The 23,144-nt window shown below is 41.2% G+C and overlaps 1 protein-coding gene across 1 annotated transcript; it reads left to right on the forward strand.

Moving 5' to 3' along the window:
• The first annotated feature begins 2,018 nt into the window (after positions 1-2,018).
• Positions 2,019-22,166, forward strand: ANKS4B (ankyrin repeat and sterile alpha motif domain containing 4B). Its single transcript, XM_054453427.2, has 2 exons — positions 2,019-2,221; positions 18,071-22,166. The coding sequence occupies exons 1-2, from the start codon at positions 2,058-2,060 to the stop codon at positions 19,158-19,160; spliced, it is 1,254 nt and encodes a 417-aa protein (XP_054309402.2). The 5' UTR covers positions 2,019-2,057; the 3' UTR covers positions 19,161-22,166.
• Positions 22,167-23,144: the final 978 nt, after the last annotated feature.

Below are 23,144 nucleotides of genomic sequence, written 5' to 3' on the forward strand. Positions count from 1 at the left end.
TTTATAGCTATACCAATTTTTAATCTGATATAGAACATTATGATGACGTCTGAAATCTTCCCTTATGATTGTGGTTTTGTTTTTTTTTCTGTTTAATTTTTGCTTTCCCTTTTTTGCAGCTATGTTATTCAATTTATACAAGTTTAAAACGATCATAGTTTCTTGATTAATTGTTCCTTTCATTATCATGTATTATCTCTCTTTATGCCTAGTAAATTTTTTTGGCTTAAGCTATTTTATTCCTTGCTACCAATACAGGTGCTCTTCAACTTACAATGCAAAACCACCATAAGTTGATACAATAACTCAGCTGTGAGCTGAGAAGCATACTAAATACCTGTCATTTTTGCACCATCACAAAGTTGAAAAATTAGGTCAAACTCTCATAAGTTGCAGACCATCTATGTGGGTACACCAATGTTTTGTTAGTATTTGCTTGCTATAATTTTTCCATTTTTTGCTTTCAATCTTTCTGCAATTTTATATTTTAGATGTGTCTATTATAAACAAGACATGGCTGAGTCTTCCACATCATAAATTTAGTCCATTTTCTTTTGTTTTTATTGCAGATAGATCTGGAAAGTTTTTTGGTCTTATATTGTACTCCTTATAGTCATTTTTCTATACTTTTTCTCCTTCCTTTGAGTTACTGATAGTAAGTTTAAGTTATTGATTTGAGATCTTTTTTCTTTCTCATATACGCATAAAAAACTAAATTTTGCCCTAAGCTTTTCTTTAACTGCATCCTATAAATCTTGATATGTGGTATTTTCATTTTCATTCTGTTCCAAATATGTCTGATATAGGACTTGTATCCAGAGTATATAAATAATTCTTATAATTTATTAATAAGACAACCAATTAAAAATTGGGCAAAAAGATTTGAATAGAAGATGTAAGAATGGCTAATAGGCACATGAAAAGATGTTCAATATCTTAGTCATTAGGGAATTGAAAATTAAAGCCATAATAAGACCACTTCACATCCACTAGGATGACCATAAACAAAAAGATAGGCAATAATAAGGCTGGCAAGGTTGTGGAGAAATTGAAACCCTCATATGTTATTGGTGGAAATGTGAAGTAGTACAGTCACTTTGGAAAACAGTCTGGCAACTTCTGAAATTTAAATGTAAATTGCCATGCAACCCAGCAGTTTCACTCCTTGATATATACGCAAGACACATGAAAATATGTGTCCACACAGAGACTTGTACATCAGTGCTCATAGCAGCATTATTCATCATTACTAAAAAATGGAAACAACCCACGTATTCATCATATTCATGAAACATTGAATGGATGAAGAACATTTGGTATGTTAGCACAGTGGAATATTATTCAGCAGTGAAAAGAAAGAAACCGTTACACACTACACATGACAAACCTCAAAAAAGTATGTGAATTGAAACAAGCTATACACTAAAGACTATATATTATAGGATTCCATTTGTCTGAAATGCCCATAAAAAACAAATCTATAGAGACAGAAAGCAGACTGTGGTTTCCTGAGGTTGGGAGTAGAAATGGGATTGACAGCAAATGGCACGAGGGATCTTTAAGGGCTGATGGAAACTGGATTATGATAATGGGCATGCAACTCTATAAATGTCCTAAAAATCATTGAATTGTATACATGAAATGGGTAAATTTAATGATGTTACACCTCAATAAAGCTGTTCTTTTTGGAAAAAACAGCTAGTGAACTAGAGTAGCTCTGCATTTTATTAAGAAATGATTTCTTACATCCTGTGCCTAGATGGCCAATATTACACTCAAGAAACTAATGGACATAGAAAAATTAAATGTACCTCCAAACACTCGAGATGAATACAGCAGTCTTCAATAGTCAACGTCATGGCCATTCCAGAGAGAAAAGGTCCAAGTTCAGTGCCTCGAACCTTGTTGCCTTCCATGAAAGGAAGCAGTTGAAATGAGCTTTGCCCCTGGTGACACTCTTCCTTGTCACTAATTAACCAGCTCTATAGGAAGGTTGCTCTGCCAACACCCTGCTCTGCCTGGAGAGACATCTGGCCAAGTTCTGGTGAGCAGGAAAAATGTCTACTCGTTACCACCAAGCTGCTAGTGATAGTTACCTGGAACTTCTAAAAGAGGCTACCAAGCGAGATCTAAATCTTTCAGATGAAGATGGCATGACTCCTACTCTCTTGGCAGCCTACCATGGGAACTTGGAAGCCCTAGAGATAATCTGCAGTAGAGGGTAAGTTCGACCCGATGGTTTCCGTTGGAAACAGTGTTCATGGTAGGTTTTTGCAGACAGCAGCAAGAGGCAGGGATGTCAATACAAATACTTTATCCTCTTTCTAGATTGTCTAAATGATTGGATTTTTAGAGAAAGAGAGAAAACTATGCCTAGAGATGCTCTCTTTTCTCACTGAAGACTGGCACTATAGGAGTGGCTCATCCCTTGGCCACAATCAGAGGAGAGACTCTGAACTACGGCATTATCTGCATGGGGAAGAGGGAAGATATTTTAATTCTATGCCTTTAAAAATGCTTGTCATGAAATTTAAATAGTTTCCTCTTTTAAAAGAGGCCATTGTTTTACTTGGTTTTAAGTTGTCAACCTTGGTTGGAACAAATGACATGTTTTTAGTTTTTTTTTTTTTTTATCTATGCCATCAAAATCTCAGTCTTTTATTAACTTTCAATCCCAGTGCAAGTTCATGATTTTTTTAATTTTTATTTTTGACACAGGGTCTTGCTCTTTTGAATGGAGTTGCTGGCTCTACAAGGACTCTTTAGCCTATCTTAACTCTATCACTTCTTTGGCTAGTGGATAGACACACACACACACACATACACACACACACACCCCATCTCTTTGCCCAGATTTTAATGGAGGGGTAAGCTAGTTCCTCTGCTTGTTCTGCCTGTTATCAGAGGGCTAGGTTGTGTTGGCAACCGTAACCCAAGAGGGATAAAGAAAGAGAAAAGGACAAGGTAAATAAAGGAGCCAAGTGAATCCAATTGAATACCCATTTATTCAGTATCTGTTATGTGCCAGCCACTTATCTCTTAAGATAAGAGATATTTTGCCAGCCACTGGGCACACTGTGGTCAACAAGACAGCCACAGTCCCTGTCATAGTGATCAGATTTAAGAGGGGAAGACAAGACATCTATGATATTTGTGTGTGTGTGCGTGTTGCTTTGAGACAGGGTATCACTCTGTCACTCAGGCTGGAGTGCAGTGTCGAGATCATAGCTGACTGCAGACTTGAGCCCCAGGCTCAAGTGGTCCTCCCACCTGAGCCTCCTGAGTAGCTGGGACTAGACGTGTGCACCACCATGCCCAGCAATTTTTGTATTTTTTGTAGTGATGGGATTTTGCCATGTTGCCCAGGATGGTCTTCAATTTATGAGCTCAAGCGATCTGACAGCCTCGGTCTCCCAAAGTGCTGGGATTACAGATGTGAGCCACTGTGCCTGGCTCATCTATGATATTTGTTACAAAAAGGGAAATAGAGGACACTAAATAGGCATTTACCCCAATCTCGGGGGTGAGGGAAGGCTTCCCTAAGGGAAAAGCATTTAAGCTGGGATTAGGAAAATGAGAACAAGTTGGCTGGATGAAAGAGTGTTTTCCCTAAGATGGAAAACTGTGTTCTGAGAACTAGAGAAGATGAGTATGGCTGGATGTGGCTCAAGTAGGAGTGGGGTCAGGACAAGTATAAAAGATAAGACCAGATCACAAAGAGCCTTGTCAACTCTGATAAGGACTTTATCCTAAGGGTCCAGGAAGCTATGTCTTGGGTTTATGCAGGGAAGCTGCCAGAGTAGATTTCTGTTTACAAAACTCACTCAAGTAGATGGATAACAGTCGGAGAGAATGTTTGGGGACTGTTTTAATGGTCGAGATGAGTTGGACTAGGGTAGTGACATTGGGAATGGGAAGATATGGTTGGATTTGAGTGTCAGTTTGGATGTAGAATCAATAATGATTGACTGGATGTGGGCAGATAAAGGAAAAGGAGGGTTAAGGTCCCAGGTTTTGGATATTAACACCCTTTATTAAAATAGGGGACATTTAGGAAGCATCAGAAGAACCCAGGATTGGGAGAGTTCCTGAGTTGAAGATTGAATGAGAAAGTGAGTGAAGCAGATCTTCCCCATCTCTCTTGTCTGATTAAGACTTTCTTTTCTCAGACACATCGATCCCCATCAGCCAGCCTTCTCCAGTCATCTCGTCTCTTCTCCTACTCAGCTTAGGGTTCCCCAACTTTCTCCATCTACTGAAAGTCTACCTCATTCCACAAACTGCAAGATGTCAGTTACTTTAAAATCAAAGTATTAGCCTATTCTTGCATTGCTATAAGGAAATGCCTGGGCCTAGGTAATTTATAAAGAAAAGAGGTTTCACTGGCTCATAGTTCTGTGGGCTGTACAGGAAGTATAGTAGCTTCTGCTTTTGGGGAGCCTTCAGGAAGCTTCCAATCATGGCAGAAAGAAAAGACATCTCACATGGCAGAAGCAAGAGCAAGAGAGCAAGGGGGGAGGTGCTAGAAACCAGATCTAATGAGAGCTCACTATCATGAGGACAGTACCAAGGGGGATGGTGCTAAACCATTCATGAGAAATTCGCCACCGTGATCCAGTCACCTCCCACCAGTCCCTACCTCCAACATTGCGGATTACAATTTGATTTGAGATTTGTTCCCCACCAAATCTCACAGATCCAAACTGTATCAACCAGTGAGTTTGTCCTCCTAGAAGAGGGTTTGGGGTTCTGGGGTTCTTCTCAGCAGAGAGCCCTTGTTCCATTTAAGGACATTTTGAATAGTAATGCTTAGGTGTTCTCTCTCTTTCTCTCCTTTGAAAGCCTGAAATATTCTCTTACAATAACTGTTCTGCTGGTCTTTATTTATTTTTTATTTTTACTAGAGACAGGGTCTCGCTTTGTTGCCCAGGCTGGTCTCCAACTCCTGAGCTCAAATAATCCTCCTGCCTCAGCATCCCAAAGTGTTGAGATTACAGGTGTGAGCCACAGCACTCAGCCTGGTTCTGCTAGTCTTTAATTACAAAAGTAACATGAGCTGAACCCAGAAAATTAAACCATACATACACACACAAAACATGAAGAAAAAAGTCCTATAATGCCATGCTACTACGATGTATATAGTTCTATGTATACTGTAGTGTGTATAAATACATTTTAATATTCTTCTATAAATTTCAGGGACTTTGTAGGACTCTAGTCAACAAATACATTTCTTAGCCAACCCCTCTTTTGGACACATAGTTTGTTTTCCCTAGTTTGAACAGTGCTATGATGACTATCCTTGTACATAAATCTTTGCTGACATTGTCTTTTTTGTGTTTTTTTGAGATGGAGTCTCTCTGTCGCTCAGGCTGGAGTGCAGTAGCATGATCTTGGCTCACTGGAACCTCCACCTCTTGGGTTTGAGCAATTTTCCTGCCTCAGCCTCCTAAGTAGCTGGGTCTACAGGCGTGCACTACCATGCCCAGCTAATTTTTGTATTTTTAGTAGGGACAGGGTTTCACCATGTTGGCCAGGCTGGTCTCGAACTCCTGACCTCAGCTGATCTGCCCACCTCGGCCTCCCAAAGTGCTGGGATTACAGGTGTGAGTCACCGGGCCTGGCCACATTTTCTTGAGAATAAATTCTCCAAAGTGAAATTTCTGGATCAATTTGCATTTGTGTTAGTCTGTTTCTACTGCTATAACAAAATACCTTAGATTAGGTAATTTATAAAAAACAGAAATTTATTTCTTACAGTTCTGGCAGCAGGGACATCCAAGATCAAGGCACCAGCAGGACTGGTGTCTGATGAGAGCCCTGTCTCTGCTTCCAAGATGGTGCCTTGTTGTTGCATCCTCTGGCTGTGTCCTCACATGGAGGAAGGGAAGGAAGGGGCAAAAAAAAAAAAAAAAAAAAAAAAAAAAGGCAAATTCCCTGTGTCAAGACCTTTTATAAGGGTGCCTAACCCCATTCATGAGGGCAGAGTCCTCATGACTCAATCATCTCCCAAAGATCACACTGCTTAACACTGTTAAATTGACGATTAAGTTTCAACATGAATTCTGGAGGAGACACAAACATTCAAACCATAGCAGCATATGTGCAATTTAAATAGTTTTGTGTGTGTGTAAATGGACATGTTGTCCTTCAGAAAGTGAGTACCCATTTTGGCCAACATGATAGGTCCAAAATGATATATTAGGCTGGGCGTGGTGGCTTACTCCTGTAATCCCAGCACTTTGGGAGGCCAAGGCGGGCAGATCACTTGAGGCCAGGAGTTCGAGGCCAGCCTGGCCAACATGGTGAAACACCATCTCTACTAAAAATACAAAATTAGCATGCTGTGGTGGTGCACGCCTATAATCCCAGCTACTCAGGAGGCTGAGGCACAAATTGCTCCTGAATCCCTTGAACCCGGAAGGCGGAGGTTACAGTGAGCCGAGATCAGGCCACTGCACTCCAGCCTGGGCAACAGAGTGAGACTCTGTCTCAAAAAACAAAACAAAACAAAAACAAAATGATATATCAGTGTGGCTTTAATGTTCTTTTCTTTGGTTACTGATGAGGTTGAAAATTCTTTTATGCTTAAAAAGAATTGGCCATTGGAATGCCAGTTTTGTGAACTGTGTATTTATAACCTTATTCCACTTTTATATTGGGGTTTTCAACATTTCTCCTTGATTGATAAAAATGCTTTTGAAAGTTAACAATATCAACTCTTTGTCATATAGGTTACAACTGTTTTACAATACACAATTTATATTTTACACAACAGATTTTTAAATATAAATGTAAACATAAATATATATATATTTATATATAAGTCTATCAATCTTTGTTGTGTGATTCTAACTTTGAGGTCATGCCTCAATATTGACTGATCCTTTAGTGCTATTTTTAGTTTCATTTGTTATTTTAAATACGTTATATAATTTAAGATCTGAATTATGATCTAACTCTGCGTTCTCCAAGTGGCTACTCATTTGCTCCAACACAATTAGTTGTTATAGTCTATCTCTTTCTCCACTAAATTGACATGGTAACATCATTTCTTTCAATGCAATGTTTGCTTATATTAATTTTTATAATTTGCTTATATTAATATTTATTAAACACTGGCTATGGGTGCAAATATTCTTCTAACCTTGCTTTTCCTAGTCCTTCCTTCTCAACTCCTTTCTTCTCATGGGATCTAGTACATCTCAGATTTGTTTCATTGCCCTCAAAAGCATCTGGGATCTGCTGTGCTGAGCAGGCCTGATGTAGGCCAAAAAAAAAGAACAGAAGTCTTGTGAGGTCCCTTTTTGACCATAGCTAATCCTGGGAACCAGTGTGAGGTCAAATTTCCAATTAGATTTAAGGAAGCTGAAAAGGGAAGAAAATTACCATCTCACATCAGTCAGAATGGCTATTATAACATCAAAAAATAACAGATGCCGGTGAGGTTGAAGAGAAAAGCGAACACTTATACACTGTTGGTGGGAGTGTAGATTAGTTCAACCACTGTGGAAAGCAGTGTGACAATTGCTCCAAGAGCTAAAAGCAGAACTACCATTCGAGCCAGCAACCTCATTACTGGGTATATACCCAAAGGAATATAAATCCTTCCACAATAAAGACACATGCCTGGATCATGCCTGTAATCCCAGCACTTTGGGAGGCCAAGGCAGGTGGGTCATTTGAAGTCAGGAGTTCAAGACCAGCCTGATCAACATGGTGAAACCTCATCTCTACTAAAAGAAAAATACAAAAAATTAACTGGGCATGGTGGCGCACACCTGTAATTCCGGCTCCTCAGGAGGCTGAGACACAAAAATTGCTTGAACCCACAAGGAGGAGGTTGCAGTGAGCCAAGACCGCGCCACTGCACTCCAGCCTGGGGAACAGCAAAACTTCATCTCAAAAAACAAACAAACAAAAAAACACATGCACGTGAGTGTTCATTGCAGAACTGTCACAATAGCAAAGACATGGAATCAACCTAAATGTCCATCAATGACAGATTGGATAAAGGAAATGTGGTACATATACAGCATGGAATAGTATACAGTCGAAAAAGAATGAGATCACCTCTTTTGTGGGAACATGGATGGAGATGGAGGCCATTATTCTTAGCAAGCTAACGCAGAACAGAAAACCAAACACCATGTATTCTTACTGATAAGTGGGAGCTAAATGATGAGAACATGTCGGCTTAGTGCCTGGGTGACAAAATTATCTACAACAAACACTCATGAGTTTACCTATATAACAAACCTGCACATGTACTCCTGAACCTAAAATTTAAAAAAAGAAAATTGAAAATTGAATTTAGAAGCTAATCAACTATTGAAGTCCATTTCAGTCTGATGATTTAAGAGTTTATCTGTCATTACCCGATAGACAATGAATCCTATAGCAACCATTTATATTAAAACTCTGGCTTTGTTAGAAAACTATTTTCCTTTCTTTCTTTTTAAAACTTGGAGATGGAAAGCAATCATTACATGTATTTTCCTGCACTAGGAAGCATAATGGCCCAATCACAAAAAAAAATTCATTTTACCTTTAAAGTGTACGAAATTTCTTGGTTTTATTTTTTAAAATGGAAACTAGACTTTTTCCCCCAGATTTTTTTTTTTTTTTTTTTTTTTTTTTGAGATGGAGTCTCGCTTCTGTTGCCCATCCTGGAGTGCAATGGTGGGATCTTGGCTCACTGCAACCTCCGCCACCTGGGTTCGAGTGATTCTCCTGCCTCAGCCTGTGGAATAGCTGAGACTACAGGTGCCTGCCACCACACCCCGCTAATTTTTGTATTTTTAGTAGAGACAAGGTTTCACCATGTTGGCCAGGCTGGTCTGATTCTTAAATAAATACATACTTATTGTAATGTTTCACATCATATTGAATATAATTGATAGAGTAAAAATTACACCAATTCCTACAGTCATCAACATTTGGGTACATATCCTTCCAGACTTTTTCCTTTGAGTACATGCAAACACATGTACATTCTCTCCCTTTAAAAGACAATCATATAAACTATACTGAAACCTTCTAATTATTTAACAATATATCATGGACCATTTGCACTTAAAAGTTGAGATCCATGCCACTATTTTTTTTAATAATTTCAACTTTTTTTTTTTTTTTTTTTGAGAGGCAGAGTCTTGTTCTGTCACCTAGGCTGGAGTGCAGTGGCACAATCTTGGCTCACTGCATCCTCCACCTCCCAGGTTTGAGTGATTCTCCTGCCTCAGCTTCCCAAGTAGCTGGGACTACAGGTATGCGCCACCATGCCCAGCTAATTTTGGTATTTTTTAGTAGAGACAGTGTTTCACTATATGTTGGCCAGGCTGGTCTCGAACTCCTGACTTCAGGTGATCCACCTGCCTCGGCCTCCCAAAGTGTTGGGATTACAGGTGTGAGTCACTGTACCACACCAATTTCAACTTTCAGATTTAGAGGGTACATGTGCAGGTTTGCTACATGGGTACACTGCATGATGCTGGTGTTTGGGGTATGATTGATCCCATCACCCAGGTAGTGAGCATGGTACCAAATAGTTTTTCAACTGTTACCCTCCTCTCATAGTCCACCGTGTCTGTTGTTGCTATCTTTATGTCTGTGAGTACCCAATGTTTAGCTCTCACTCATAAGTAAGAATATGTGGTATTGGGTTTTCCGTTCCTGTGTTGATTTGCTAGGGATAGGATAATGCATGCCACTATTTTTAATGACTTCATGGTATTCTGTTTTATGGTGTTTGTTTGTTTGTTTGTTTGTTTTTGAGATGGACTCTCGCTCTGTCATCCAGGCTGGAGTGCAGTGGTGCAATCTAAGTTCACTGCACCCTCAGCCTCCCAGGTTCAAGCAATTCTTCTGCCTGTCTCCAGAGTAGCTGGGGTTACAGGCACATGATACCACCCCCACCTAATTTTTGTAGTTTTAGTAGAGACAAAGTTTCACCATGTTGGCCAGGCTGGTCTCAAACTCCTGGCCTCAAGTGATCAACCCGCCTTGGCCTCCAAAAGTGCTAGGATTACAGGCATGAGCTACCGTGCCTGGCCAGTTTCATTATTTTTATTAGTTAACAAAAATTATATATATTTATGGTGTACAACATGATTTTTAAAAATATGTATACATTGTGGAATTAAATCAAGCTAATTAACATATGTGTTACCTTCTATACTTTTTGTGATGAGAACACTACAATCTACTTGGTAGGCAATTTTCAAATATACAGTGTATTGTTATTAACTATAGGCACTGAGCTGAGCATGATGGCTCATGCCTGTAATCCCAGCACTTTGGGAGGTTGAAGCAGGAGGATTGCTTGAGGCCAGGAGTTCGAGACTAGCCTGGGCAACATAGCAAGACCCCATCTCTATAAAAAATAAATAGATTAACTAATTAAAAAAAAAACTATAGTCATCATGTGTTACAATAGATGTCTTGTACTTATTCCTCCTGTCTCACTGAAATTTTGTATCCTTTGACCAACATCTCCCCAGTCTGCCTCTGCCTAGTTATCACCATTCTACTTTCTGCTTCTAGGAGACTTTTCTTTTAGACGGAGTCTCACTCTGTCACCAGACTGGAGTGAAGTGGCACGATCTTGGCTCACTGCAACCTCCGCCTCCCGGATTCAAGCAATTCTCCTGCCTCAGCCGTCCCAAGTAGCTGGGACTACAGGCCTGTGCCACCACGCCCAGCTAATTTTTGTATTTTTAGTAGAGATGGGGTTTCACCATGTTGGCCAGGATGGTTTCAATCTCTTGACCTCGTGATCTGCTCACCTCAGCCTTCCAAAGTGCTGGGATTACAGGCACGAGCCACCACGCCCAGCCTCTAGGAGACTTTTTTAGATTCCACATTTAAGTGAGATCATGTGGTATTCGTCTTTCTGTGCCTGTCTTATTTCACTTAACATACTGTCCTCCAGGCTCATCCATGTTGTTGAAAATGACAGGATTTCTTTGTTTTTTAAGACTGGATAGTATTCCATTGTGTGGAGCCACCATGTTTTCTTTATCCATTCTTCCACTGATGGACACAGGTTAATGCCATAATATATGTAATCAGTTGACTATTCATGATGCTTAATTTGAATCCAGTCTTTTTCCTGTTATAAGTAAGATTGGGAGGAACATTCCTGCTCATTCATCTTTGCACAAAGGTCTTATATTTCCTTAGGACAAATTCCTAAAGGTAGAATTGTAGATTCAAAAGAGTGTCTTATTTTAAAGGCTTTTTGTGTGTATTGTGCCAGGAAATTTGAACCACTTTCTGCTTCTTCCAGCAGTATTTCTTTCCCCATACTCCTGCCAAAACCAAGTATTACTATTCTTTTTAATCGTTGCCTATCTGATTGGCAAAAGGCAGAGTATTGTTTCAATTTGCATTTCTTTGACTATTAATGAGTCCAAATATTTCTTTTTATGCAGAAAAACATTTTTGAAAGAATAGTTGAGAACTTCACAAAAAAATCAACTTCAGGAGGAAAAATTGGAATGGAACAGATGCTCAGAGTAATTTAAGCAAATTGCCTACTTAGTGACAATAGCGCTAAGCCAGCTTTAAAAACTATTGCCCAAATGCACTGATCTACCAAAAATCAAGGGAAAGAGAGGTTATTTTAAAATCTCTTTAGTGAGTTTCTCCTTTGGGGAAAAAGGGGAATAGAAAAAAACAACACTAGACTGAGCTTAGCCCAAGAAAACCATAGAGCATCAATGTTGAACTCAGATTATCAAACGACAGGACCGGTTTGCCACCCAGGCAGTTGTATGCAATGGTTCTATCAAGAAATGTGAACAATGACAAGTATGGAATTTAAAAGGACTCCATGCAACTTGTCTGTAGAAAATATTTTCATTTAAATTGTACATCAATTTGGAAATATGTCTGTAAATAGAAGTTTTGCAGGTTTTTTTGTTTTGTTTTGTTTTGTTTTGTTTTTGAGACGGAGTCTTGCTCTGTTGCCCAGGCTGTAGTGCCGTGGCGTGATCTCGGCTCACTGCAAGCTCCACCTCCCGGGTTCATGCCATTCTCCTGCCTCAGCCTCCCGAGTAGCTGGGACTACAGGCGCCCGCCACCATGCCTGGCTAATTTTTTTTGTATTTTTAGTAGAGACGGGGTTTCACCGTGTTAGCCAGGATGGTCTCGATCTCCTGACCTCGTGATCCACCCACCTCGGCCTCCCAAAGTACTGGGATTACAAGCATGAGCCACTGTGCCCAGTTGAAGTTTTGCAAGTTTTAATAGCTTAAAGCCACTAGGAAAACCCATGAATTGTCTTACTGACAGTTTCATCTGTAAATCTGGAATTTTGCATTTGAAATTGTCTCAAAAGAAGACCCACCTTTGGGGTCATCTCAGGTTTACTGTTCTTCCTTCTGTCTTGAAAGCATCATTTAAGATTCAGTGAAATGGGTGCAGCCGTAAAAAAAAAAAAAATGAGATCATGTCTTTTGCATGGACATGGATTAAGCTGGAAGCCATCATTCTCAGCAAACTAACACAGGAACAGAGAACCAAACACTGTATGTTCTCACTCATAAATGGGAGTTGAACAATGAGAACACATGGACACAGGGAGGGGAACATCACACACCGGGGCCTGTTGGGGGGTCAGGGGCAAGAGGAGGGAGAGCATTAGGACAAATACCTACTGCATGAAGGGCTTAAAACCTAGATGACAGGTTGACAGGTGCAGCAAACCACCATGGCACGTGTATACCTAGGTAACAGACCTGTACATTCTGCACATGTATCCCAGAACTTAAAGCAAAATAAAAATTCAGTGAAATGGGAAAATTCCACCAGTCTATAGTCTTAAGCATATACACTTAACCCGGACATCTTAGTGCCCTTCTGCATCCCCCCTGCCGCTCACTCCTCCCAATAATTTTGTTTTCAACTTATCCAATCCAAGGATAACTTCAGGCAAATTTAATCAGTATGTTTCTGTTTCTGTTGATAGTAACGTCTTGGGTGTTTTACAATCCCTCTTTGATGTCTAGGATACTTAAGGAGTCTTTTGCATCTAGTGTTTATTTAAAATAAAAAGTGAAACCACATGTTTGGGGGTAGACACAGCAAGTCCCTTAAGATGCAGGTCTGTGCCAAGGTTGAAGGGTCTCCTTTCATCCCAAATAATTAAATCAGGCTGACTGACCAGAGCCTTCTGGAAAGTGGCTTCCCAGCAAAACTGTGTTACTTAATATTTGCTTTCCTTAGATTTGATTTCATTTTCTTTCCTTTTCCACTCTTTTCCCTTACCCCCAACTCCACGCACTCTGGTCACGCTGATCTATACTCCTGGTTCCCTAAATAGGCCTTGTAATATCAGCCATCTGTGCCTCTGCTCACACTGTTCTCTCTGCTCAGAAGGAGGTTACCAGTTGCCAGCTTATGGGCTGGAGCTGGTCCACAAATGTGTTTTATTTGGACTTTACTATATTTTTCTTTTAAATTTGAGCCAACACTTAAAAATCACAGAATTTCGCTTGAAATTCTGGATTTGTGGCTTCATTTGAAAAATGGGAGCTCTGGCAATATTGTTTCCGCTTTGATTCAAAGTAGCTGAGCTGTGGTCCTTTCTAGGTGGAGTATGCATTTAACTGTGACTTTGTTGAAAGAACAAACTTGGCCCCATTCAGTCACTTACATGACTTGCTGGACTTCTTTGAGTTGGGTTGGAGACTTCTGCTGGGACATGTGGGTGACACAAAGGAGAAAGAGACACAGGCTTTGCCCTCTGGGGCATATTATCCAATTAAGGAGACAAGGCATAAATATTTGTCAAATTAAAACTGTAAGTGATTGATTGATTGATTTTTATTTTTTATTTTTGAGACAGAGTCTCACTTTGTCACCCAGGCTGGAGTGTGGTGGCGCAATCTCAGCTCACTGCAATCTCCACCTCCCAGGTTCTCCTGCCTCAGTCTCCTGAATAGCTGGGACTACAGGTGCGCACCACCATGCCTGGCTAATTTTTGTATTTTTAGTAGAGATGGGGTTTCACCATGTTGAATAGGCTGGTCTCGAACTCCTGGCCTCCAGTGATCCACCAGCCTCAGCCTCCCAAAGTGCTGGGATTATAGGCATGAGCCACCTCACCTGGCCTGTAAGTGATTTTTAAAAACCCGCAAGCGTTATTGTGCTGCAGGAATTTACTAGTTGAATAAAAGGAAAAATACATGAAATTAAGGATTATGAGTTTGGGGACAAGGGCAAGGATAATAAGTAATGTTTATTCAATATTTACTAAGTGCCAAGCAGTTTTCTAATGCTTTATGTAGATTAACTTATTTAATTCACATAACTCTATGAATAGGTAATAGTATTATCTTCAATTTACAGATGAGTGTTAGAAATGTTTGTTTTTTGGTGTCGTAAAGAAATAGTATTTGAACATAAATTTGATTTTTTTAGTAAGGCTATTTTTATTTTTTGTAGAAAGGGTATATTTGTTAGTAGTTTTGTTATGAGAGTATATTGAACAAAGGAGACCGGGTTATTTATAACTTGACATGTTTACTTTAATGTTGTGTTTGGTTTTTATTGGCTGGAATGGGACTTTACATTTTGTATTTGTCTTGATTGGTTAGTAACTTAGAACTTGTTAAAAGAGGCAAAGGTAGAGGAGAACGAAGGAGGAAGTAACTTGTGGAATGTTGAGAAAGGTAAAAACACTTTTAAATAAGGAAGAGGAACAGGCTATGACTTAATGTTTGTTTGAACTAGTATAAGTATGTTAGGGTAAATATTTAGGCTAAATTGTGGGAGGTAAGAGTATAAAGTATATTGGTTTTTTTATTATGGCTAGTAGGTATTTGAGAATGTTAGTACAGGTTTTTGAATAAATTTTGTTTTTAAGAGAAGTTATTATTTATTTTTAATTAGATGGGGAGGAAAGTTTTTGAAGAGAAACCTTTATTTTACTTTTTACATGAGGAAAACAAGTCCTAGAAAAATTAAGCTTGAGGCCGTGTAGCTGGTAAAATGGAAAAGCCCAGTTGTGTTAATCTAGGATGTATTGTGTTGGAGATGATTTGACTGGGAGACCAGCCTGATCCAAAGCATGCTCCCTGTTACCCTTGGGCAAATCAATTAAGCTCTCTGAGTCTTATTTTTTTCCTGCGATAATGATTCTTGCCTGCCTTCTCTAAGAGGGAGATTGTGATGGTTGAAGGCAAAGAATGTGAAAGTGCTTCTTTGTAACTAACACACACCAAAGAGCCAGGGATTCCTGTGGAGCAACTGCAAATCTGATTTATCAAATTATAGGACCCTGGTTGGATCACACTAACTGGTGAAGTTCTTTTCAATCTGTAGTGAGCCTACGAATCACCTGCGGATCTTGCTAAAGTGTAGATTCTGATTCAATAAGTCTGGGTGGGAGTCTTCTGTACTTTTTTTTTTTTTTTTGGAGACAGAGTCTCACTCTGTCGCCCAGGCTGGAGTGCAGTGGTGTGATCTCGGCTCACTGCAACCTCCGCCTCCAGGGTTTAAGCAATTCTCTGCCTCAGCCTCCTGAGTAACTGGGATTACAGGCATGTGCCACCACGCCTGGCTAATTTTTGTATTTTTATAGAGACAGGGTTTCACACTGTTGACCAGGCTCATCTTGAACTCCTGACCTCGTGATCCACCAACCTCAACCTCCCAAAGTGCTGGGATTACAGGCGTGAGAGTCTTCTGAACTTCTAACAAACTCATAGGTGATGCATCTGCTTCTGGTCTGGAGACCCAACTTTGAGCAGCCAGGAACTAGTAGAACGGTCGTGGCACACTAACAGGTCATTTGCAAGGGTGCAGATCTTCTCTTCTGCTTCTGCCCTCTACTTCCCGGGAACGTTAAGAGGACTTCTCAGACTCACTGTCCTCTTTCCATGAGGCCAGGCTGGCCAGAGTTTAGTGAGATCCTGATTTTGGAGTCTAGCCTAGGGCAAAGGACGGACCCCTTAGTATATGTATTATCAGAGTTCTCAGCATTGGCGCATGGCTCTGGCCATCATTAAAAATAGTTACTCGACTTTTCATCTGTTCCTGTTTGTAACTCAAGTCCTTGTAGGAGAGGAGGGTTTGCTGCCTTGGGCAGGATTCCAGTAGGTTTTCATTCATTCCACAAATACTGGAGCACCTACTATGTCCCTGTTCTGTGCCAGGCATTAGGTTTCTGGCCTTAATACCATCTAATAGTATCCCCAATTCCACCTTAAACTCTTGTAGAATGACACACTTATATGAACGTGTAATCATGGAAGTAAGTTGAGGAATAAATAGCGATGTAATGCCCTTTTAACGAATAATGTTTATAACAGACACTGTTTGCTACGTCTCCAACATCCATTTCTTTCTTCTTTCCTGCTGATGGGGACTGAGTTTGGTTCAGTTATTTATGTCCCCACATGTGACTCAATTCAGGAGAGTAGTAGTAGCAGGCTGGAACCAGCTTGTCAGAGTTATTTCCAAATTTTAGAAAGTTTGACAGCTAAATATAGCCATTCTTTCTTACTTTTTATTTTTATTTAAAAAAAAAATTTAATGGAGACAGGTCTTGCTATGTTTCCCAGGCTGGTCTTGAATGCCTGGCCTCAAGCAAATCTCCCACCTCAGCCTCCCAGGGCTGGGATTATAGGCATGAGCCACTGATCCTAGCCCTTTTTTTTTTTTTTTAAACACAGGGTCTTGCTGTGTTGCCCAGGCTGTAGTACAGTGGTGCAATTATAGGTTACTGTAAGCCTGAGCTTCTGAGAACATAGCCATTCTTAAAAATAAAATTACAGGTTGGGCGTGGTGGCTTACAACTGTAATCCCAGCACTTTGGCAGGCTGAGGCGGGTGGATCACCTGAGGTCAGGAGTTTGAGACCAGCCTGACCAACATGGTGAAATCCCATCTCTACTAAAAATACAAAAATTAGCTGGGTGCACTGGCGGGTGCCTGTAGTCCCAGCTACTCAGGAGGCTGAGGCAGGAGAATTGCTTGAACCTGGGAGGCGGAGGTTGCAGTGAGCCGAGATCGCACCACCGCACTCCAGCCTGGGTGACAGAGCAAGACTTCATCTCAAAAAAAAGAAAAAAATTATATAAATTTATAATTTAACAAATTATATTAAAAAGAAACACAAAAGTCTCACTTTCTACTTATTTTAATACATTTCACTCTTACCTATCTCTTAAGATAATTCATGTCCATTATATCTACATGGGGGAAATAGTGGATAATGGTATGCTACTGTGTATCTCTTCCAAACTCTGTGTCCAGTGATGTCACATTGGTAGCTTGAAATTTGCCATGGTGGATGTATTTATACCACAGAAATTGGCACATGCTGCAAATTAGGATTTTGATTTTATTATTTTCTTGAGCCATTGAACAATCCTAACCCTAGTTTCAGGGCAAAATCTAACTGATCCAAGTTAAACACAGTACTATGTTTCCCATTTCTTAGGTGTGTGACCCAGTGTTGGCCAATGAGACAAGAAAGTTGTTTGGCTGGAGAATTTCTTAGAAAGTTTTTCTCACTTCTAAAAAGGAGACACAGCTGGGCGCGGTGGCTTACACCTGTAATCTTAACAATTTGGGACACCAAGGCGAGCAGGTGGCTTGAGTCCAGGAGTTTGCGACCAGCCTGGGCAACATGGTGAAACCCTGTCTCTACAAAAAATTAGCTAGGTGTGATGGTGCATGCCTGTAGTCTCAGCTACTCAGGAGGCTGAGCAGGGAGAATCACCTGAGCCTGGGAGGTCAAGGCTGCCAATGAGCTGTGATCACACCATTCCACTCCAGCCTGGGAGATAGAGTGAGAACCTGTCTCAAAACAAAAAAAAAAGAAACAAACAAAAAGGAGACACAGGGTAGAGATGGGCTCTGTTTCTGGCCATGTGGTTTTAAGATGGGACAGTTCTAAGATAGTTGGACTTGCAGTCAGTATCTTATAACAATGTCAAGTCAGGATGAACATGTTTGCATTAACGTGCCTTTTGTTCTTTATTTTTGTTTTGATTTTTTGGGCCTGTGTTCAGAGAAAATAAGTCCAGCATTTATTTTTTTTTTCTCACTCTCTCTTCTAGAGGGGACCCTGATAGGTGTGACATCTGGGGAAACACTCCTCTACATTTTGCAGCCTCCAATGGCCATGCCCACTGCGTCTCATTCCTGGTCAACTTTGGTGCCAACATCTTTGCCCTGGATAATGACTTACAGACTCCACTGGATGCTGCTGCCAGCAGGGAGCAGAATGAATGTGTTGCTCTCCTGGACAAGGCTGCCACTGCACAGAACATCATGAACCCCAAGAAGGTCACCAGGCTGAAGGAGCAGGCTCAGAAGAATGCCAGGAGGCAGATCAAAGAGTGTGAGAGGCTCCAGGAGAAGCACCAAAATAAGATGGCCCGCACTTACAGCAAGGAGGAATCCGGGACTCTCTCTTCTTCCAAGGGTACCTTCTCCAGATCATCCCCTTCAAATGCTTCTGCTCCTGGCACATTCGGGTCACTATCTAAGGGCATTAAAGACACTTTCAAGATCAAGTTCAAGAAGAACAAAGATACAGCAGAACAGTTGGGAAAGGAAGGCAGAAGTGGGCAGAGGAATGTGATGGAAGTGTTCAGAGAGGAAGAGGAAGACTCGTTCTCAGGGGACTTCAAAGAGAAGCTCCAGTTGTCAGCAGAGGAGAACAGCAGTGTGCACCATGAATCCATTCTCAATCGTCCAGGTCTAGGAAGTATTGTTTTTAGAAGGAACAGGATATCAAGTCCTGAAGACATCTCAGATAGCAAGAGGGAGTTGGGTTTTAAACTGCCCAGTGAATTGCTTCAAAGACAAGGAGCATCAGAGTCTGATGAGGGTGCAGCTGATGAAGAGGGAGAGGAAAACGGCCTCAAAGATGATCTGCCGTGGGATGAGGATGAAGTGGAGTGGGAGGAAGATGTGGTCGATGCCACGCCCCTGGAAGTGTTCTTGCTGTCTCAGCACCTGGAAGAATTCCTGCCTATCTTTATGAGAGAGCAGATTGATCTAGAAGCTCTGCTGCTCTGCTCTGATGAGGACCTTCAGAGCATACAAATGCAGCTGGGTCCCAGGAAGAAAGTTCTGAATGCCATCAACAGGAGGAAGCAGGTGCTTCAACAGCCTGGGCAGCTGGTCGACACCAGCCTGTGATGGAGAGTTTTGGCCTGGAGCATTGGGGTGATGCTGTGGCCCACTGGCAGCACTCCAGGCAGCACCCCCTCTTTACCCAATGCCAGACCACTGGGAATGGATTCTAGGGCATCGGAGATGCCTACCTGAGAGAGAGACCCAAACTTTACTCTGGGAGGTAGGCTATGCCCATCCAAATAAATCTCCATGAGAAACTTGAGGAGACTTCATAACAAGAATCTGGCATTTCTCTTCAGTTATCTTATATGTACATATAATTGTTTTTGTTGTTGTTGTTTTGTTTTGTTTTTTGGAGATGAGGGTCTCAGTCTCTTACCCAGGCTAGGGTGCAGTGGTATGATCATAGTTCACTGTATTCTCAACCTCCTGGGCTCAAATGATCTCCCACCTCAGCCTCCCAAGTAGCTGAGACTACAGGTGCACACCCCCCACACCTGGCTTATTTTGTACGTTTTAGTAGAGGTGGGGTCTTGCCACGTTGCCCAGGCTGGTCTCAAACTCCTGGCCTCAAGCAATCCTCCCACCTCAGCCTCCTAAAGCACTGGGGTTACAGGCGTGAACCACCATACCCAGCCTATCTGTTTGATACTTTTGAATAAAGAAGGGGTCATATATGCATGATAGGAAAATGAAAGAAACTTCCTTTACTTTTCTATCTCTGGATTTAAAATTATAATCTCATCACATTATCCTGCTGCTTGCTTTCTGATCTGTGTAACCTGGGAATTCTGACTCTTTTTCTCTCCTGAGCTCTATGACTTTGCCTAGCGGTAGAGACTAAAGTTCTTTCCTGGCCTGAGGCTTGAAGTCCAACTTAAATGCATCTAACCCTTTAACAAATGTGTACATGTTTACAAGTAATGGAAATGCGTCTATAATACTCCTGCCTGAGAATAGAGACAGAGTGGTGGTGGGGAGAGTGAAGAACGAGATAGAATACAGGTGTTACCTGTTGTGGACTGAATTGTGTCAAATTCATATGTTGGAGCTCTAACCCTTAACATGACTGTAATTGGAAATAAGACCTTTAAAGAAGTGATTAAAGTTAAATGAAGTCATAAGAATGGGACCCTAATCCTGTAGGACTGGTGTCCTTTTTTTCCCTTTTTTTTTTTTGAGATGGAGCCTTGCTCTGTCACCCATGCTGGAGTGCAATGGCATGATCTCAGCTCACTGCAACCCCTGCCTCCCAGGTTCGAGCAATTTTCATGCCTCAGCCTCCTGAGTAGCTGGGATTACAGGTGTGCACCACAACGCCTGGCTAATTTTTTGTATTTTTAGTAGAGGTGGGGTCTTACCATGTTGGCCAGGCTGGTCGCAAACTCCTGACCTCAGGTGATCCACCTGCCTCGGCCTCCCAGAGTGCTGGGATTACAGGCATAAGCCACTGCACCCGGCCTAGGACTGGTGTCCTAAGAAGAGGAAGAGACACTTAGGTGGAAGGCACGCAGAGAGGCCACATGAGGACACAGTGAGAAGGTAACCATCTGCAAGCTGAGGAGGGGGCCTCAGGAGAAACCAACCCTGCAAACACCTTGATCTTGGGCTTTCAGCCCCCAAAGGTGTGAAAAAATAAACTTCTGTTGATAAACTTCTGTTGTTGAAGCCACTCAGTCTGTGGCATTTTGTTATGGCAGTCCTAGCAGAATAATACAGTCCTAAGTAAGAGGGTTGGGGAGGAGACCAAGAAAAATACAGAAAAAAAGTCTGTCCAACTGCAACTGATGAGTTTTTTAAGGGTAAACACCCAGTGAAACTTAAGGGGAAAAAAAACTAAGTTCTTTGGAGGGAAGATTTGATTGTCAAAGGAAATTTCACATTTTCATGCTTATTATGCACCCATGGTTTATTTACTGTTGTCTGTCACCATTGCTGCATATCCGAATATGTGTAGGTTCCACGATAGAAACTGACAACACTTGGCTCACGCCTGTAATCCCAGCACTTTGGGAGGCCCAGGCAGGCAGATCACCTGAGGTCAGGGGTTCAAGACCAGCCTGGCCAACGTGGCGGAAACCCATCTCTACTAAAAATACAAAAATTAGCCAGGTGTGGTGGCGTGTGCCTGTAATCCCAGCTACTCGGGAGGCTGAGGCAAGAGAATTGCTTGAACCCAAGAGGTGGAGGTTGCAGTGAGTTGAGATTGCGCCACTGCACTCTAGCCCAGGTGGTAAGAGTGAGACTCCATCTCAAAAAAAAAAAAAAGAAAAAAGAAACCGACAACACTGCTGCTGACATTTTTTCAGTGGCAATCCCAAATTCAAACTGAAACCCCACTGAATAGCTAAGCTTCATTAGATCTCTACAAGCTGACTTACATCAAGTGGAATTTACTGTTGATTCTGGGTATAATACAGAAACAGCTGTTTATCTTCAGCTTGCTTTCTGATGCACATCTGTTTGGGTTACTTCAAGAGGCATCATGGAGGATTCAAGTTTAGGGAGGATACAGATGCTCAAATCTGATGAACAATTGGCTTATTCTTCCTCAATGAATATATTCAGAAAGCTTGTTAGCCATTGAATAAAAATGTTGCATTAGGGGATGATTGTTTACAAACACCTTATCTTGTGGAATAAACTGAAGTTATGCTTGCCTTCATTAATGTGCACAGAAGCAGTTGGCAAATAGCGCTAAAAAAAGTTTGTAGTCTGTGCCTGCCACTATTATATTTCATCATCATAGATGCCAGAATCCCCTCTTCACCTATTGCCTGGAATCTGCTTAATGAGATATTTGCTCCACCCCCTGCTGTAACTATATCATAGCAAGAGAGCCATCACTCAGGTTGGTAGAAATGAACTTGAACATTGACTCTCATCCCTTTTTAGGAGATGTTTGCCACTAGGGGTCTCATCAGGTACCTTTATGCTCTTCTTAGGGGTTCTTTTCTTTTATGATTGAGAGAATTAATAGGTGAGGTTCTCCAAAGTTCTCAGCATCCAGGATATAGTCTCTCCATCACAGAGTATTGTTATATAATAAAAAAAGGTTTATACCATGTTGTAAGACGTTATCAATGTTCTAAGAATTCCAGATCTTTTGAACTAAATACCAACTACAGGGGCTAAGATGCCAGAGCAATACAAAGGCCTTGATAAGAGACAAAGACAAGAGGATTATGAGCCAAGACGAGCTTCAAGTACTCACTGATCTCAAACCTCCATCTCTTAAACTAGATGCTTAGAGTAGCTCAACCCAATATCTGGTCACCCCTACCACCTCCTGGCCCCTCTTTTCCCCCTCTATGTAGCTTGACATAAAAGTCAACAAGAGGGAAAAGCAGTTGGGAGCATTTCACTGAAGAGGAGAGTTTGAGAAGTTATGGTGTGGTAAATGTGTATTGTGCTTATATTTCAGGCCATTGTGTAATACAGATCAGTTATATGTTCGTAATTCCTAAGTCCAAGTTACCAGCCCAGACCATTGCTTTGGGCACCAAATACATAAGCCCAAGTCTAATCTGACATCTCCTCTCACATGTCTCACAAGCACCCCAAACTCAGTGTGTCCAGGACTGAACCCATTTTCTGCCAGGTTGGCAGTTCTCAACTTGGATGATTTTGCCCTTTGTCTCCTAGAGGACATCTGGCAATATCTAGAGACATTTTTGATTGCCATGATAGGGGAACAGTGGTGCGATTGACATCCAGTGGGTAGAAACAATGGGTGCTAAACATCCTAGAATGTACAGGACAGCCCACCACAATAATGAATTATCCAGACCCAAATAGTGATGGTGCTCAGTTTCAGCTGCGTTAAAACACGCAGCTCTAAATTTCCATTTTTCATAAATGGAAAATTGAACCCAATACTTCTTTTCATCACCTAATTGGTCACCAGGCCCTTTCAACTTTTCATTATGTCTCAGAGCTAAATCCTCTTTGATGTTTGCAAGATGACCTGTTGGTTCCTGCCCCCAACCATCACTCACTGGATTGCTGTAAGTATCCTTATCTGTCTTTAATTCATTCTCCACAAGG

Source organism: Pongo pygmaeus, chromosome 18, assembly GCF_028885625.2.
Source record: "Pongo pygmaeus isolate AG05252 chromosome 18, NHGRI_mPonPyg2-v2.0_pri, whole genome shotgun sequence".
NCBI classification, from domain to species: domain Eukaryota; kingdom Metazoa; phylum Chordata; class Mammalia; order Primates; family Hominidae; genus Pongo; species Pongo pygmaeus.